Consider the following 18,959-nt stretch of genomic DNA (forward strand, 5'->3'; position numbering starts at 1 on the left):
TTTTTTTTTTTTTAAAGATTTTATTTATTTATTTGAGAGAGAGAGAATGAGAGACAGAGAGCATGAGAGGGAAGAGGGCAGAGGGAGAAGCAGACCCCCCGCCGAGCAGGGAGCCCGATGCGGGACTCGATCCCGGGACTCCAGGATCATGACCTGAGCCGAAGGCAGTCGCTTAACCAACTGAGCCACCCAGGCGCCCCCTCCTTTTCTCCTTGACCCTTACCATCTGTGCCCATTTGCCCAGCCTTGGGGGCCATGAGTCCCTGTTTACAGCAAGCACACTAAAAAGTATGGAATCCTGGGGCTGGAAAGCACCTCCATCTTCCCAGAAATACAGTTCCCTGAAAACCACTCGGTGGCAGGAGAAACAGCTGAGGAGAGAGCACTGTTTGCTTTCTGATTTCCATCAAGCCTCTTAGGTCCCCAGCTTGGGCAAGAGGGCCAATGCTTATTTTATTTTATTTATTTTTTATTTTTATTATTTTTTAAAGATTTTATTTATTTATTTGACAGAGAGAAAGGGAACACAAGCAGGGGGAGTGGGAGAGGGAGAAGCAGGCTTCCCGTGGAGCAGGGAGCCTGATGCGGGGCTCGATTCCAGGACCCTGGGATCATGACCTGAGCCGAAGGCAGACGCTTAACCGACTGAGCCACCCAGGCGCCCCCGATGCTTATTTTAATGCTACGTTTTCGAGTGCATGCCCTGAGTTTATCTCAAGTTCATAGCCTGGGGCTCAATCTTGATAGAAGGGATAAGCTCTCTAACAGAGCTGTTCGAAGAAGAGCAAGCTGCCTTACAGATAGCGAGTGTTTCATCCCTGGAGGCGATCAAGTGGAAACACAGCAGAGATTCGAGTATCAGATAGGGGATTTAAATAAGTAACCTCTTACTATCTAAGAACTTATCATTCTGAGCCCCAAGGAAGAGAGTTTGGGAAAACTCCCCATACTCTGGTCATCCCCAGCCAACTCTATCTTGTAATGTGTGGCTTTCTATAGAAAGTTCCATGTGCACAGGAGTTGGGCCATTCCCATGACGCCAGGACACCCACCTTGCCCACTTGCTTGCTTCCCAGGGGGTTTCCAGAGAAAGCTCCCGCCAAGGCTCTTGGGCACAGGCCTGACTGCCTTCAGGGTCCCACCCTGTCCAGAGAGATGGAAACGTTTCCTCTTTACCTTGGCAAGCTGCTCTCCGAGGCCTCGTGGAACTTCCCGCTCTTCCTCGTTGTCAATTTTATTGCCCAGCAGAAGAACAGGGATGTAGTCTCCCACAGCTTCCTGTAGAACAGATAATCCCCCAACTGAGAGAAGCATCCATAAGGAAAGCCCAGAAGGGCAGGCTTAAAATGCTGGTGGGAAAGATACAATCTGGCTTGCGAATCCCCTGCTGCCACAACAGGCCAGGCGAGAATATAGTCATCCCAAAAGCTGAGAAGGAGCGTCACCTTCTCCAAGGGCCTCAGTTTACAAGGCTTCTGCAAGGTGCCTCAGGCCTGCCTCTGGGTGCCTCCCAGATTCGGCTGTGCAGTGACCCCTCCCTCCTTCCCCACTCATCCCTGCTGGATGGGACATGCAGGCTCCCCCAGGTGTGCTGTGGGTAACAGGATGAGGGGACAGTAGACGTCAGTGAACTATGTGTCCTTTTCCACGGCTGATAGCGTCCCTGAAAGCACTCCTAAGTGACCAGACTTAGTCTAAATGAACCAGAATGAAGCAAAGGAATTAATGCAGTGAGCTTTGGAGCAGTTCTAGGGGCTGCTTTGATTAGAAGTGGCATCTCCAGGGGCCTCATATGGGGCACATAAGCTCCCTGAGGGTTGGGTCCAGTTCTGATTCATGGTTTTGGGTCCCCAGCGCCCAGTCTATGATTGTTGTATACGGAATTGGAGGTCACCACGCGGGGCAGTACAGATCCCTGTCATCGGGTGCACTGAGGCCTGCGTGGGGAAGAGCTCGGTGGCCACAGAAGCTCCACTTCTCAGCCACAAGTAACAGGCGTATTCACGGGGTCAACTTTCTTTACTCCCCCGGTGACTGTGGCATATCAGCCAGGGGCCCACACCCCCGAGTCTCTGCACCCCGGGGTGTCCTCCCTTGCGAAATGTGTGTAGTTCACGTGCCTCTCAGGAGGGCAAAGGGCCCATGGTGCGCAGCTATTAAGTGAGTAAATATGATAATATTCACATGTAAGCAGGTTGTTATTTTTACTTAGTGAGGTATTTAACTAGGGGCTTTTAATAATAATTTGGTAACCAATAGTTATTCATTGTAGCTAAAATGTTTTACTAAATAGAGAGGGTTGGGGGATGATAGAAACCAACAATTGCTTACAGTTTTGCCAAGAGTTTAGCCACTGGATCTAACCACTTCAAATAAATGTCCCAAGTCCTTCCAATTGGTTCACATGTTTTCAGTTTGAATGCAATTGTATTTGAGATTAAGCCTCCATGGCTCCTTAATCTACACATTCATTTTTATTGCAGTTCCGTAGTGAAAAAAATTCTCATTTACTCGATGAGAACGTTAAGGCTCAGAGAATCCAAAAGCACATTCAATAACAAAGTCACCGAGTTACGAGGACCCTTTAGTAGATGGGTCCACAGTTCTCCAACATTTTTCTCTAAATTCTGATTTCCAGTGAACTCTCTGCTATTTTTTTTTTAAAGATTTTATTTATTTATTTGAGACAGAGAGAATGAGATACAGAGAGCATGAGAGGGAGGAGGGTCAGAGGGAAAAGCAGACTCCCTGCCGAGCAGGGAGCCCGATGTGGGACTCGATCCCGGGACTCCAGGATCATGACCTGAGCCGAAGGCAGTCGCTCAACCAACTGAGCCACCCAGGCGCCCCGAACTCTCTGCTATTTAGTGTCTTATTAACTAGAACTCTCTCAAAGTGGTATTTCCATTTATCCATGGTCAGATGGTAATTTATGTTGGTAATGATGGCTCAAAAGCACTCCATGATTTGGAATGTGTCTTCTGATCCATCAAAAGTAGATCAAATTATGTGCACTGTACTTGAGGTGCTAAGTGGATCGCACTCTATTCCAAGTATTTGCAAATGAGAAACGTCTTACGGCATAGAGACCATGCTGTGGCTTCCTCTTACCAGAGTGCTGGGTAATGGGAATAGCCCCATTTTCTGACTGTGTTGTGCCACAGAAACTTGTGCGAAGACTTTTTCACAGAAAAGGAAAAAAAGAGGAGGAAGCAGGGAAATGGGCCAAAAGGCTTGCTGTGTACAGCACATGAAAGATATTTGTAGATTTATGTGTGAGGGATGACTAAGGCTTGTGGGATTTCTTGACATGGAAACTCTGACAATATGAGCATCAGACTTGAAATCCCCAGGCGGAATTTGAACCCGGATTCAGGTATGTTGGAATGGGTTATGGCTTCAGTCTCCTCGCCTGCAAAAGGGATGGTGGGTACCGAATGACCAAATAGGATCAGATAGGGAAGAGTCACAAGCCCAACATCTGAGCCCTGTGCACCACAAACAGCAGAGCTGCCTCTCTGAGGGAAAGTGGGGGGAGGGGGGAAGAAGCAGTCTTCTTTTTTAAAGCAATTCCTGGATATAAAAATAAAACATCTTAGAAGGAACAGAAAAAAGCCCTCCCCACTCCCCCCTGCCCGCCCCAAGCTGTGGCTTCTGTTCTTCACATTGTTCCTCTCTTATGCAAATACTGTGGACAACTCCCTTCCCCTCTATGGGCCCTGGCCTGCCTCTGATAAAGAATTAGGCGCATCTCCAAAGATATGGCAAAAATAAGTGAGCACACATACAAGGCCAGAGAGTGTGCCATCCATCATGGGAGTCAGTCATCAGCACCCTGGCCCAACACCAGGCTCTGACACAGGGCCATGGGGAGGACTGGGGCTGGGGTAGTTGTCTCATGGCCCTCTCTGACTTTAACCTCAAGTTTTCAGCTCTCTGCCCAAACCTTACACCTTTCAGGTACCCAGCCTGTATACTGCTTGGCACAAAGAGGCTCATCATGACCCACCAGATGAAGCAACGCTTCCTTTTAAAAGTCTAAAGCGCACCTCCTTTGGCAAACAAGTCTAAGGTCCACCCCCACCTCTGGTGACATTTCTATAGATGCTGGTAGAACTCCGTAGGCATGGCAGGTCAGAGGAAGGAATCGAAGCTGTTTAGCCGGGCACATGACCTCTGTGTGTGTGGGACCCACTCCTTTTCACAGACTGTATTCTGTGAGCTATGAGATGGACCTACACAGCTGGTTCCTATCCGCTGACACCGGCCCAGAAGCCTCTCCATACCTCCAACCATTTTAGTTGCCTTTCTTTGAACTTGAGCTTGTTGGAAGACAGACGTGTTGAAATTCAAAAGATTACCCACCTCTGACTTTAAATAACATGAGCTGTCAACTTGGAGCAGAGGACTGGCATTCAGCTCAGAACGTGCAGCTGTTGGGTTTGGTTGGCTGTAGTTTGTGTGTGTGTGTGTGTGTGTGTGTTAATATCCATTTGCTGGGAGGCAAGAAAAAGCACTTAGCCAGGATAGTGCTGCTATTTCTCTGGAGCCAGAACAAAAAATTTCTCAGCACATTAAGGCATGTAGTTATGCTAAGAAAAAAATAACTGCAAAATTATATCTTGGGGGTTTCCATATTTATCCACCCCCTGGACTATGAGTCAAAACAAGATTTATTTGTGTAGTTCGTTTTAAACTGCCAGCACTTCAAGCTCAACTTGGAACATGGGGGAAAAAATCAAACTGCTATTTTTTGCTCTGTGCTGTGCATTGCCTCCAGCAACAAAGATCACAGAATGAGAATTAGCTAGTGGTCCACAAAGGGAGAGGAAAGTGCGCCGGGCCCCTCTGAGCTAACGAAGTGTTCTGCTTTGAGGCGGAAATGGGAAGGACTGAAAAAGAAATGAACACCTATTTTTCAGAAGCAGATTTCGCCCATGGACCATGTGATGTTCTTGTCACATAATGCATAATGCAGCATAACACAGTGGCTAGAACTAGACTCTAGTTCTGGCTGGGCGTCTGGCAAGCTGTGGGGACTTTTGGACAAGTCACTTCCTCTCTCTGGATCGCAGGACTTTTCATCTATAAAATAAGAGGCTGCATTAAATTAATCTCCAAGTTTTTTCCCAGTTCGGGTCGCTGCTCCTGTTGGTTTCATGACCCCGTCATTTTCCACTTCCTTGACTTACAGACCTAACAATACGGGGCCTTCAGAGTGACAAAAGATTGAAGCAGGAAGTTCAACATGCCAGGACTGCAGACACTGGGGACCCACAAACTGGATTCGGGGAAAATACCAGCCCGTTCAAGCTTGTACCAAAGCCGATTTTCCCTAACTGATACAGGCCCCAAAGTCTCCAGATGTCCAGATTGTCCCATGGTCTAAACACGGGACCCTGAGAGCCCAACCAGTTTCTTCTCTAGATTAGACTGGTTAAACCAGTTCTACCCAGCAGAGATGAGAAGGAGGTAGGGGAGGGCTGGGGAAACTGAGGTGGCAGGAATGGCTACCTGCTTTGATGTGCTATAAGGTACACAGGGAATGTAAAATGACAGGAGAATCAGCACAGTGTGTGCTTGGGCCTCTCCTGCAGCAGGCCTGTGGGCAAGGTAGAGCTGCCTAGGGATGGGGGGAATGAGGGAGGGTGGGGCAGGGGGCCAGCCATGGGGGCCGGGCTCTCCCAACTCATAAAGCTGCGCAGGTGTGTGTTAGGTCTCTTGCGCCAAAGGATTTTGGTTCCGTCGGGACTGGAAGGATCCTCTAGGGTCCTCTCATCTGCGCACACTCCTGCTCCACCATGGACCCCTCCCCCCTCCAGAGGATCAAATGCCATACGCCGTAAGAATGCGGGGGCCAGGAGGAACCCGTCAGAGATTCTGGTCCAGTCTGTCATCGGGTGACTGGCCAGTTTCACGGCCAGGAAGTGCTGAGCTAGGATGGTAAGAACTTCCTTTTCACGGGACTCCATAGCGCCCCCCGGCCCCACCAAGCATCTACTCCCCCCCATACACAACCTCTTCCAAGAGTGAGTCTTTGCCACATATAATCTGGGTCAATTTAAGCCCTTTCTTCTTGCACTGCTTTTCAGGTTGCGGGAGGAAGGGGCGATGCCAACAGCTGGCCAGCATTCACTTAATAATAAGGCTTCAGAACGTGAAGCCTGTTATTAAAGCTCCCCTCCACCCTCCCTTCTCCGAGTGAGGCAGTTGGCAAAGTGCTTGGAGCTCCATGGAAAAATAAGGTGCTCCACAAATACAAAGTACTTATTATTTTCAGTTCCCTCTGATCAAATTAGGTGTCAGGTTTTAATCTGTCACCTGACACCTCTGATTGCTGGTTGCCAAGGCAGAATGACTTTAGCTTTTCAAGAATCTTGAGAATAATTGCATTCACGAACCCACTGTTCCACACCTTCGACACACTCCGCCATCTGACACTTGTTCACAGGTTCACACAACCGCTGCCCGCCCCCCGCACTTGTCTGCAATCCCCTGGGGCCACTGGACTGGGTCCCCACACCGACTCCCCCAGAGTGCCTCGCCCGCGCCAGACAGGTGGGTCTGGCGGATTCTTGTGGAAGGAACACAGACATCTTTGAAAGTGATTCAGGGCCTTGCTTCTCAAAGTGTGGTCCCCGGCCTGGCCGCATTGGCCTCGCTGGAGAACTTGTTAGAAAATGCAGAACCTCGGGGCCTATCCAAGATTCTGAACCTGCTGAGTCAAATTCCGTATTTTAGCAAGGTTCCCCAGGAGATTCCTATGCATATTGAACTTTGAGAAGCACTTTTCAGGCTTGGAATCATGGCAACTGAGAATCAAAATCACTTGGGGAACTGTTGCTTTTTTCTTTTTCTTAATTGTATTTCCAGGCTCTGAATCATTCTATCTGGGGGAGAAGGCCTGGCATCTGTTTTGTTTGAAAGCACCACAGGTGAATCCTGATTATCCAGGTTTGGCAGCCCCATTTAGAGTTTACCTGTACCTTCTGCTGCTACTCTCAAGAAGGAACATTCAAACTCCAAATTATAGAGGAAAGCCCCACCCTCACCTGGAGAATTCTGAGTTAAGTGCATTTCCGTGTGGCTTCCCTGGGCCATCGAGGCACTAGGGTTTCCCTGGGGACTCTTGCTGGGTACGTGCTGACAATGCTTTTCAGCCCATTTGGGCACACACCAGACATCCGGGGCTTGGCACGGTTTTCCGGAGAATGACCGAACTCGTGTTTCCAGCTGCAACGGTGACCCTCGGCTGTCTTTGCCTCACCGCCGCCGCTGCCAAATTCAACCTGATATTCCGCCTCTCCAGCCAGATCCCGGGCTCTGGGTGCAAAACCGGGGCCTCAGAAGCGACAGCCCCTACTGAAGGCAGAGAGCACAGTTCTGCAAGTTTGCCTCCTCTATCCATCCCTACTCATCCCAGACTACTCGAACTGCCTCTGCCTGCTCCTGTCTGTCTCAAGATGTCGATATCAGGGGACAACGACATGGGCTTAGCTGGGAAGAGACTGGGTGGTGCAGACGTCATAGCCTCCATTTCTTCCTTTGAGAATGAGATGGCTGTTTTAGATCAGTGATTTTTCACAGGGAAGCCCTCCTGTCTAGCAAAATTGTGCCTGGACTTCCAATAGAGAAAATTGAATGAAGCAGAGGTGGCGCTGAATGATCTGGGGGATGAGCCCTCCCCAGTGCCTGGGGGAAGTCCTCATGTCCCCAGGGTTCCCAGGAAGAAAGTTTGAGAACCATCAGATTAGATAATCCCTCATGTCTCTCCTGGTGCTTAATTTCTGTGAGGAAGATAAATCTGCCACACTATCAAAAAAAAAAAAAAATCATGTCATAAATTCCAAAGTTTAAACAGGAATTGCTTCCAGATTACCCATCCCATTTGCCTCCATTATTAGCTCGGAGTAGAGCCATTCACCATATGTCAAAACTTAACATTTTCTCTACTGTAAATTTCTCAAGCCCGATCATTTCGAGAAATAATTTGTATGAAGCAAATTTCAGAGAAACCTTTGAATCTGGTTTCCACTCTTGTTCCTTCTTTTTTCCTGGAAATGAGAGGGATGTGGATTCACAGCAGAGAAAGGAGTGGCCCAGCCAATCTAAACTCTAAGAGAAACAGATTTTGGTGGGAGGAATCACAGATCTTAGGGCCAAAAGGATGAAGAAATGAACAACTCCAGGATTCTGCCTGCCCAACGATATGGTATCCATTCTCTCCTCCCACATCTGTTGAGCGCTAGTTCTGTGGGGCCCATGCCAAGCGCCTGTTACACAGTGTCAGTTCTCAGGAGACCCAGAGGCAGGGAGCTGGGTTGGCAGCTGTGTCCTTCACAGCAGTGTCACAGTGTGGTGAGTAGGTGAGGGCTATGCCAGGTCTTAGGGGCTTGAGCAGCAGGTTGAAAGTAAACTCCACGAGGACAGGAACCTTGTCTTTTATCTGCTGCTATGATTTCCAGAACCTAGAACAGTGCCTAGCAGTGCTTTAGACAAATACATGAACAACACATGGATCCTGCAGGTGGAAGGAGGTGGGGCATCCTAGCTGATGGTTTTGTTAAAAGACTCCGCTGAATAAAGCAATAGCGTTTTTTAAAGCACCAAAAAAAAAAAAAAAAAAAGACTCGCTGAGGCCCTGTCAAATAAATCCGTGCCTTGTCCGCCCTGACCTTGGCCTTGAGAAGGCTGCATCTGATGCAGATGGTCAGAAAGTACAAAGCACTTACGCAACAACTTATTGCAAGTATAAATCAAGAGAGTTGAGTCTTACAGTTAATCCAGAATTCAAAGAAGAGGGCTGTTGCCTGTGGGTCCTGCCCAGGGTGACTTTGGGGTGAGCCGGGGGCGCTCACATTGTAGATCAACCTCCCCTCTTGAGAAGGGTTGTGACAGAGGCCCCAAGACACTGTGTGGAGCCACTCCTGGGCTGGGCATAGCTGGGCCCACGGGAGCCAGAACAACACAGAGGGGCAAAAAGGAGGAAGAACATGGGTGGGGCTCAGTTTAAACACCGGTTTCTCTCCATTCTGAGCCCTCCCCCAATCCAGCCCATTCACTTGAGGCACTTATGGCAATTGTAATGACACAGTTATGGGCGTGATCTGTTTTTCAAGTCCCACCTTCATGAGGGCAGGGACTGTGTCAGTCTCGTTCATCCCCAGTACCGAGGGCTGGGCTTGGGTGAATGGCCATATGCACGCCTGGAGAAGGCGGGCTCTGAATCAGGTTTTGGAAGAGCAGAGGGCCGGGCAGGAGATGGGCAGGGACAAGGGGGAGGCAGGAGTCAGCGTCAGCGCTCCTAGGAAGGTCACCAGCTCACCTCCACGCTGCTCAGCCACTGCCGGACCGACAGGAACGACTGTCTGGCGGTGACATCGTACATGACGATGACACCATCGGCCTTCCTGAAGAACTGCTGAGTGATGCAGCGATACCTGCCACCGAGGACCACACGTCAGGGGCTGCATGGCTCCCCCCGCAGCCCGCACCTGCAGCCCTCTCGGTGGCCGGTGGAGGAGGCAGGGTTTGGCCAGGGGTGCTCCTCACCTCTCCTGCCCCGCCGTGTCCCACAGCTGCAGCGCCACGGACGAGTCGTCCACGCTCACCATCTTCACCCGATAGTCGATGCCTGCAAGGTGGAATGAGCCTATCACTTCCGGATCAGAAAACGACCCCCAACATGTCCTGAAGCATGTGAGGCCAGGGGCAACAGCTTCCCTGTGCAGGTTCCCCCCAGCCCCAGGGAGCCTGAGTTCTGGTCCTGTGTCTGCCACTTAGCCGCTGTGGGCTGTGGATCAAATCACTTAAACTCTCTGAACCGTAGGTTCCTCACTGTAATGTAATCCACACCCTCTTTAGGGATTCTATAATAAGGGTCAAATGAGATCACATACGTAGAAACGATATACCAAGGCAACGAAAATTGTTATTTTTCACCAATTTACTCCCTCATTGCAAAAATGGAGGAGGAGACAGTCCTCCTATTTCTTTCTCCCCCTACTCCCTAAAATCCTTTTCAAAGTTCCCCTAACAAAATTCAAATATCCCCAGGGGGTGGGGTGGGGGATTGATCATACTTTCAGACTTCCATCTGCCAATGCAAAGGATGTGGGGAAGTGGGGGAGGGGTGGCAGGTAGAGGGAAGGTCAGAAGAGAAGAGAAGGGGTAAGGGAGGGAGTCAAAAGCAGCATTCACCCTTGAGATGGGCTTAGAGCTCCTAATCCTAGCCCCTGGGCCAGTCAAAATCATCTCTCTGCGGCCTCGACCCTACCCAGAGTCTTGGTCCAGAGGGACAAGAACTGTACCCCACCGTGGCCCTCGGAGAAAAGGACCTCAATGCAGTTTCTCTGAGAACATATTCCTCTTTCCTACATCATGTAAGAATGTTCACAAATGTTTAACACTTTTCAAAAAGTCTTTCCCCCTCATGGTGTCTGATCTGGGAACTAGAGGGCATCCCCTGCCACCTTCAAAAAGGCCCAGGGCGAAGGAGCTGGGACATCCTATGTGACTGCCATGGGAGGCTCAGTAAGGGACAGCAACAGAAGCTTGGCCAGAGAGAGACAAAAGAGACGACAGAGAGGCAGTAAATCGGAAAGGTCATCCCAGCCACGGTCTCCAGGCAAGGCCCTAGTGCACTAGGGGCCCAGGAGTGGCAGGAAGGCGGGAGAGTCCTCCACTCCTAGAATGTCAGACCAGCAGGGGCTCTAGAAGCCCTCTGCTTCACAGGTGAGGCCAAGAGGGGAGTGCATTGGTGCATCTGGAAGAGCAAAAGAGCGATTTGTCCAGTTGGTAGAATGCTTGATATTTCTAGGTTTCCTGTGCCATCTCTCTACCGTCACAGTGCTCCTGTGACATCCACGTGAGGGTTGTTATCTGCACACCTGCAGGGGCATGCATGTGCACGCACATCCATACACACACGCGCACATGCACACACGCACACACACGCACACACACGCATGCCCAGTGACGGGGTGTCTTGCCCACGCTGGGCAGCAAGTTGCAAGCCCAGCCCTGAGGCTCATTCTTTCTGTAGCAGTGCCCTGTACACAGGGACACCTGGCAGCCTCATTTCGCCCAGGAGGCTCAGGGCTCAGTGCTCCCAGAAAAACGGATTATGACTGGCTGGGCTGAATCTGGGAGTGAGTTTTCTTCTTAGCGAGAAGTGCAAGGGCTTCCCCAGTCTCTGCTCTGGGGGACTGAAGGAGCTGCCTGCTTTGTGATAACAACTCAGCAGAAAGCCGACCATGGTTGACACACCTTCAGGGCCTGATCTGAAAGCAGGCTGAGGGTCCAAAGCCCCTGAGGACAGAGCCCTCTCCTGAGTGGAAAGGCAAGCAGGCGGAGGGGCAGGTGGTGCTGTTTGGGGCGGCTGGGTCTTGGCTACGGTCATGGTTCTGCTCTCATTGGCTAAGTACTTGCTGGAGGACACGGAGCTTGTCTTGCAGGGGGCAGGAGTACTGGCAAAATGGGTTCTGTGCCGTGGTGAGCTTGCTGAGAGTCTCAGCTGGGTACACGATGTACTCATCTCTGCAAACCTCAGACAGGCCCAGGAAACTGAGAAGCCCACAGGGAGAGCCTGGGGGCGGTGGCAGGAGACACAAGGAGTCCGAATCCAACAGAGCAGGCAACACACAATGACGTGGGACCAGAGAGCCTGGAATAAACTGGTTTCTAAGACCACAGACAGTTCTAACATTTCAGGAGCTGGGCAACCCATGCTATGTCCAGTCTCAGTTCTGCCTCTGACCAGCTATGCGATCTTGATGATATTACGTCATTTTGGGGTGTCTTCACTCCTCACCTACAAATGAGGGGTGATGGACGGTGTAGAGGGATAGGTCAGATGTTCATAATCTTGAAGTTCAGCTGTAGCATTCAATAAACACATGGCAGTGACCTCCAACTTGCAACCTAACTGATTCCTGAATGACAGCTGGACGTCAGGGGTCCCCGGCACTGAGAATTGTGTCGTATCTTGTTAGGGGATGGTGTGGGATACAGCTGGGCTGATGGACTCCAGGAAAGGCGATGTTCACTTCTGGACAAGACAGGCTCAAGACATCATTTAGAGTAGGGGGGATTTGGGAGGGGGAGGGCCTGAAAGTTGTCGTAGAGAAAAACTCTAGGGATTTCTCTGTAGAGATGCGGAGTGGGATAGAAAGCAGACTGGAGTGCATTCTGTTGGGAAAAAACTTCTGGAAGAAACACCTTGGGCGGTGGCCTGTGACTTACGGCAGGGGGATGTGAACCAATGTGGGGCAGTGGAAGGAGCATAGGCCTCGGAGTCCCGGTTTCCAGGGAGCTTTAGCTTCTATTAATCAGTCTTGTCATGTACAAAATGAGCTCCGACGTTCTACAGAAACCATCACTTGACATCTCCAGGACACCCACGGGGCTCAAGCCCTTGCCTTTGAAGGAGTCAGCTGGTCCTAAGGAGGCGTGGGCAGGGCCCCCAAGTCACGCTGTTGTATTGTAGCATTTACCTTGTGCACAAGCCAAGAGTCCAGGATGGATCACATCCATATGAGGGAGTGGGAGACCTGAAGTCCCCTTTGGTGGCGGGTGGCCCGAGCCCCAGGCTAGGGGGGCTGAGGGTCCAAAGCCCCTGAGGGGCTCTAGGGCCAGAGCAGGATTCGGTGGCTTTTCTGTCTCTTTAAAGGGAGCATCTTTCTGGCGGCTGGTGTGACATCTGTTACTGACATGCGTACCAGAACAACGCACGTTGTGTGGCAGGGAGACTAATTTCAGCTGCTGTTCCAGCATGTTCTGCGCAGTATGATGAAGGGCATTCCTGATTTGGAAGCTTTGATATTTTTCCCTTCCTAAATTGTAGGTGTTTCCATAATTGGTCTCCTGGGAAGTGCAAATTAGCCTGATTTTTCCTTTTTCAGAGGCTTCCAGCTCAGGGGCACAAAAATTGGAAACGTAAACGGCCCCCGATTCCCTGATTTCATTGACAGGGATTTCATTGACACACTGTGCACCTTGCTCAGAGGGGTGCCTCTGAGGGCCGAGGGCCTGGCATGCACCCCCGTCTCCCACGAACCTGTGCTGAAGCCCTGACTTGTGGGGGCCTACCCCACGGAACGCCCCTGGGAAGGTGAGTCCTCCTCCTGCAGCCATTGCTTCCTGCAGGACACTGGGCTCACACAAGGCCAGTGAGGCCAGGCTTCTCCAGGCTTGGGTCACAAGCTCTGCCCTTCTTCCTGTCAGGGACCTGATTCTTCATCTGGGGATGCTCTCAGTCTTTGGGTGGAATGAGACAGAAGGGAGGGGACAGGAGAATGTTCCAGATGATAACAGCATAGGAAAAGACCCAACAGTAAGAATGGGATGCCTGAAGCATGGGGGAAGAGACCCATCTGCAGGAGCAAATTTGGAAGGAAGGGGAAGAATACGGAACCTCCCCAGGCAGGGTTCTGGAGCAGGGAGAGTTTGTCTTATAGAGCCAGCTTGTCAGATAGCTGAAGGTCAAAAATGGTCTGGACAGAGAACCAGGCTTGGAAGCCATCTTGGGTGACCTGGTTCAAATCCTCCAGGAGGAGAAACTTGAAGCCCCAGGGGGAACATGTCCTCCTAAGGTCACACAGCTGATCAGTGGCAGAGCTGAGATGAAGATCTAGGACTCCTGATGTCCCTCTGAACCTCAGCAGCCTCCCCTGCCTGTACCAATCCGTGCCCACCTCTTAGGGTGGGCAAGTGTCCTCACCCCTTGCTGGGTGCTGAGCACACACAACTCAGTATGTGGAATGGTATAGAAGGGGCATGTGAGGGGCCAATATCAGCACTAAACCAGCTGAGGGAATGTGGATAAGCCTCTTAACCTCTCTGGGCCTCGGTTTCCTGATCTGTCTACTGGGCTGGTAAGAGTACTTTCCCCCAGGGTTGTGCAAAGATAGATTGAAATGATGAATACAAAAGCCCATGGTAAATATGCAGATCACATCAATATATTTTCAAATACAGCTGCCTTATCACTACGGCTGAAGGGTACATAGCAGTCTCTCAGGGGATTTATTTTGTGCTTGAGTGATTCAAGCAAAAGGTAGAAGCTAAAAGGTCAATATGCCCTTGGGTCTTGCCACATCTTCCAATGCAATGAGCAACTTTGGGTGAAGGGAACAAAGGCCTCTCTCTGAATAAAATATTACTCAAGTGTGGGAACACATTAAGCCATGATCATCCATTAATAGCTGAGCCTAATGAGCATCCACGATGAAATCCAGCTGTCCCCCAGCAGGCCTGGGATGCAGAACGGGTAAGATGTGATGGTAAAAGGAGTCACCCAGAGCGCTGTCCTCCACCGCACCCTCTACACACACACACACACACACACACGCACACACATGCACGCGCGCGCGCACACACACGGGGAGGGGCAGGGCAGGAAGCTGCTGGCCCGTGGGGGAGGCAGGGGTTGCAGTGTTGGGGTGCACACCTCAGGAGGAGCCTGAAGACTCAGGGCCCTGATGAAAATGGAGAAAAAACAATAAAAAAGAGACGGGCTCAGAGGGAAACATGGGGCCCAAAGCCCACCTTTGTCAGCTGCAGCTCCCCTCGGGCTGGACAAAGGAAGCGTTCAGTGGAACGAGCTTCGTGGCTGGCACTGTGCAGGAGGGGGACTTGACCTTGCTCCTTTGGCCTCACTGGGGAATAAACCGGCAGGGCCCCCTACCAGCCAGGCCCCACGGCCACTCCCACCGGGCCCCCAGTCCCTTCCTAGGCCCACTTCTCACTCCCTACCCTCCCCGGAGCGGGGGGCCCGAGAACTCACCCACAGTGGCTGCCAAGCCGGGGGCAAACCGCTCCTCACAGAACCTCCTCAGGAAGGAAGTCTTCCCCACGGCGGAGTTGCCCACTAGCACGATTTTGAAGAGACGGTCTGGGCTGGAGGGAGGGGCTTCCTCCTGTGGACGGCAGACAGACTGGCATGGCCACTGGCCCCTCCTCCTGCTACAACCTGTCCCTCAACCAGTCCCTACAGGGTCCAGGCGAAGGTGGGGACCTGGCCTCCAGACCAGCACGAGGGGGGGCACTCCAGTCCGGGATGCAAGTAGCTTTGGGCCCTGGGCATAAGGGCTCCTTCTAGCATCAGCAGGAGGGAAGAGAGACACTCATTCAACCATTTGTTGTCTGCCTACTGTGCTGTGACCGTGGGCAGAAGACACAGGGACGAGGAGGCAGGCCCAGCTGACCGAGGACGGAAGAGGCAGCCATATAAACAAATAATTACAACACATGCTTCCAAGTGCTCCGGGAGCATGGACGGGGAGTCCAGGGTCCACAGGGGAGGACACCGTGAGCCGGGGCTTAAAGAGGAGGCAGAGATTCTCTGTCCGGGGGAAGGACGGGTGGGATGTTTGCAGGGGCAAGGAGAGATAGAAGAAGGCATAGGTATATCACAGGGGCAGAGAAGGCCCAGGGTGGGCGAGGGGGCCTTTATGTCTGCCCTAGCACTGAAAGCCTGGACTGAATGGAGGACGCTCTTACTTGCCTCCCTGCACAGTGCTCATCCTTCCGTCTCATCAGCTTCCGGTTAGGACCCCATCTGCCTGGGAAACGGGCTCCACTCAGTAGGTTGGGAAATCGGCCCGGCCAGACCACTGGGCGGAGCTTTCCAGAGTCAACCACCCGTGCGCTCCTTCTTCTTGGCCCAGCCCGCACGGACTGGGAGCAGATCTGCCCCTGAGTTAGTCTGGGACCCTAAAGCCCAATGGGGGATGAACATGCTCAAGGACAGCCAGGGCAGCCGAGTAAGGAGCTGCCTTCGGGCACAGAGTCCTCTCGGCTGCATGATCATTCCTTCCCATGAGCTGCTTGTTTGCTTGGCCAAATCCTGCCTCCAGGCCCAGCCCAGCCCTGCCTGGCCAAACAAGGAAGCTCTTTTGAATCTATTTAGAAGCGGATTTGGGGGAATTAGCTCCTCTCACTGAGCAAATACTATAATGGAGTGGCAGCAGATATTAGCAGTACTTGAGTCTCAGAGAAAAGCCATCAACAGCCTTTTGGGGAGAAATCAATTCCATGCAGTACTTAGGAGGGAATTCAAGGTCAATTACAGGAGTTTAGACTAAACTTAAAAAACCCGTACTCATAAACTATGCCCTCTGCCCCATTTTCTTTATTTTTATAATGCATAAGGGCATTGACTGCTGGTCCCTGCTCAGCCTCTGCCTCCAGCTGTCATTTGTTTGCGACTAAAGCTCAGTGCGGCAATCCGTGTATCCCTAGGCATGTCTCCAGGTGGGCAATAAGAAACCCAGAGCAGGAGAAGACGGTTTTGGCTGCTGAGGCAGTCCTGGCCCTGTTCTAGGAAGAGCAGGGGTTTTTTTGCAGGCCAAAGATCAACACACTGATGGTCCAGCTCTGGGCAGGCCCCACCTCACAGGTGCAGCGAACCCCGACTCATGTTCACTCATATAACCTGTGTTCCCTCTGGGGGACAATCCACAGTGTGTCAGCCAGATTGCAGGGAGGGGGCTGGAGTAAGATCTGTTCTCATTCTCTGTCCTGCCACTTTTTTTTTTTTAATTAAGCTTTAAAAAAATAAAAGTAATACATGCTAATTTTTAAAATTAGGAAAAACAGAAAAGTAGAGAAGAAAATAATAATTATTCATAATCTACCTTGCCAACCAGAAGTGGTCACTATTCATATTTTGATGCATGTCTTCTAGGCTTTTTTCTATGTAGATGAATGAATACATGTTTTATTTAAAGAGATCTGGAATATTATATACAATTTTATTCTTTCTCATATATTATTAAATTATAAGTATTTCTCCAAGTCACTAAAGTTTCTTGAAAATGTGATTTTTTTTTAGATTTTATTTCTTTATTAGAGAGAACGTGCCTGCACACACGCGAGCACGATCGGGGGGAGGGGCAGAGGGAGAGGAACAAGCCGACCACCTGCTGAGCATGGAGCTGGACATGGGGCTCAATCCCAGGACCATGGGATCATGACCTGAGCTGAAAGCAGAAGCTCAACTGACGGAGCCACCCAGGCGCCCCTTGAAAATGTGATTTTTAATAGTGCTATAATATTCTATTGAATGTTTTCAAGTGTTTGCTAATATACATAACCATTTCTGAGTTAAATCTTTGTCTGAACTTGGTTATTAGGAAGGATTGCTAGGAGTAGAAGTGCTGGTTCAAAGGATGTGGAATTTCTAAATTCTTGATTCTTGTTATCAGACTACTTTCCAGAAAGGCCGGATGGATTGATGCCTCAGCAGCCTTGCATAGGAGGGCCTGCCTCACAGCACTCTTCCAAAGGGCAGACCCTCTGGTAAAGCTTCCCCATGATTCTCCGAGAGCACACTTCCTGTCTGCAGCAGCTTCTGTCCCAGGCTACTTGGTAGCACATGTGGTGGAGTTAGCACCCACATGAGAGCACACGGCGAGCAGGCCGGGCTCAAGTCCCTGGGGGGCCAGACCAGGTCTATCCCCTCTGGGCCTCTACTTCCCCATCTGCCACAGGGGAGAAGACACTGCTGACGCACCCCATCAGCTCACATGGGCCAGCACACCTGGATGCTTCATTCCTCCCTTTACCCCATCTCCTACTGACCTCTTGACACTTTTACATTTGGGAGCAGAGCATGGGTATTTAAAACCCCAGTGTGCCCCCTGCCCGCAGGTGCAGGTCTGTGCTGAAGGGGGTGTGGAAGGGCATGGAGGAGGGAGGGGTCGCTATCGACCACTGGTGCCATCCAGCTCTCACTCGCCTGCTGGCCCAAGGCCCTTCGGAGAAGGGACATGAGGCATCTTAACCCAGGCCCAGGAATGACAACCGATGCCAAGGAGTCCCTGCAGTGGTTGGAAAGTTTTCCTGGCACACATGCTAATACGGCCATTTGGAAATGCTCAAGTGGCAAGGAAGGGCTCAGTCCTACAGGGCCGCCCCAGCGTATAGGGAGGAGTCTCTTTCACACTGTCATGGGCATTTCTGTAGCCTTTCACAAGGTCCAGTGGGAGGTGAAGTGCTGGAGGAGTCTATTTCTGGGCGTGGGTCACAAACAAGGTGAGGAACATCATCACCACGGACCAGAGGAAGATGGTTACTATGGCCTCCTTTTCCTGCAGCATTGAGCAGGAAGCCCTGGTTGGGAGTGCAGGAGGGGTGAGGGAGAGGAGAAGCACCCTGAAGGGAGGACTAGGCAGGGCATTTGGGAATGAAAGGATGATTAGCCGACTGGGATGATTACACAAACTTTACAAAGCAATGATTGGCCTTGCTGAGAACAGTTACAAAATATAAGAGAAGACGTGCAATTTTAAAAGTATGTGATAGCTTATGCTAAAAGCCAAACAAGATGTCTGTCTAAAGTAGCCACTTTTTAAATGCTTTTGAATCTGAATCAGAAAAGAGAACATAGGGGCAAACCACAGAAGTTATAAAGAGAATTTTCCAGGACCCCCGAGCCTCCCTAGTGACACTCAGTTCAAAAGGGCAAGCTGGTATCTGAAGGACACAAATAGGGTGATTCATGAGACCAGCCACATCTGACTTCCTGAGCTGCCTTTGGGGTTCTTGGGTTCAAATGCAAGGGACAGGTATAAAAGTGACATCTACAAGCCAACATAGGATGTGTCCTTACCTTAGACAAGTCTTCTTTTCCAACAGGCTGTCCTCGGGGAGATGCAGGCATGGGTTCCAAGGGTCTGGCCTGCTGGCTTTGTCCTTCCACCCTCTGCTGGGCAACCTCCTCCTCTTCTGGGCATTTGCTCAATGGCTGCTCAAAGCTGCCATCCAGGAGCTGGGGCAGGGGGTCTTCTTCAATGGAGATGATTCTGCGGAGTACCCGGGGGAGTGGACCTTCAGCCCCTGGCTCCTCTTCTGGAAGGGGATATCCACTCAGGCCTAGGGAGCTTCTCCTCCGTGGGAGGACAAACACATCTTCTTCCTCCTCTGACTGGCTATTTCGGGGTAGGGAAGAAAAAGAG

The 18,959-nt window shown here is 50.9% G+C and overlaps 1 protein-coding gene across 6 annotated transcripts in view; it reads right to left on the minus strand.

Annotated features, from left to right (window-relative positions):
* Positions 1–18,959, minus strand: part of CRACR2A (calcium release activated channel regulator 2A) — a 201,030-nt gene that overhangs the window by 15,713 nt on the left and 166,358 nt on the right. For 5 of the 6 annotated variants that reach the window (XM_081821059.1, XM_081821060.1, XM_081821064.1 and 2 more), the window contains 5 exons: positions 18,614–18,932; positions 14,786–14,918; positions 9,553–9,634; positions 9,326–9,440; positions 658–1,278 (listed from right to left, as the gene is read on the minus strand). In XM_081821059.1, the coding sequence (XP_081677185.1) occupies positions 994–1,278; positions 9,326–9,440; positions 9,553–9,634; positions 14,786–14,918; positions 18,614–18,932 (934 nt within the window). In that variant the 3' untranslated portion in view covers positions 658–993. Of the gene's footprint in view, positions 1–657; positions 1,279–9,325; positions 9,441–9,552; positions 9,635–14,785; positions 14,919–18,613; positions 18,933–18,959 lie in introns of those variants that run through there. The other variant, XM_081821065.1, reaches the window with a different exon arrangement.

Source organism: Leptonychotes weddellii, chromosome 5 (genome assembly GCF_054177405.1).
Source record: "Leptonychotes weddellii isolate Sample4059 chromosome 5, ASM5417740v2, whole genome shotgun sequence".
Classification (NCBI taxonomy): Eukaryota; Metazoa; Chordata; class Mammalia; order Carnivora; family Phocidae; genus Leptonychotes; species Leptonychotes weddellii.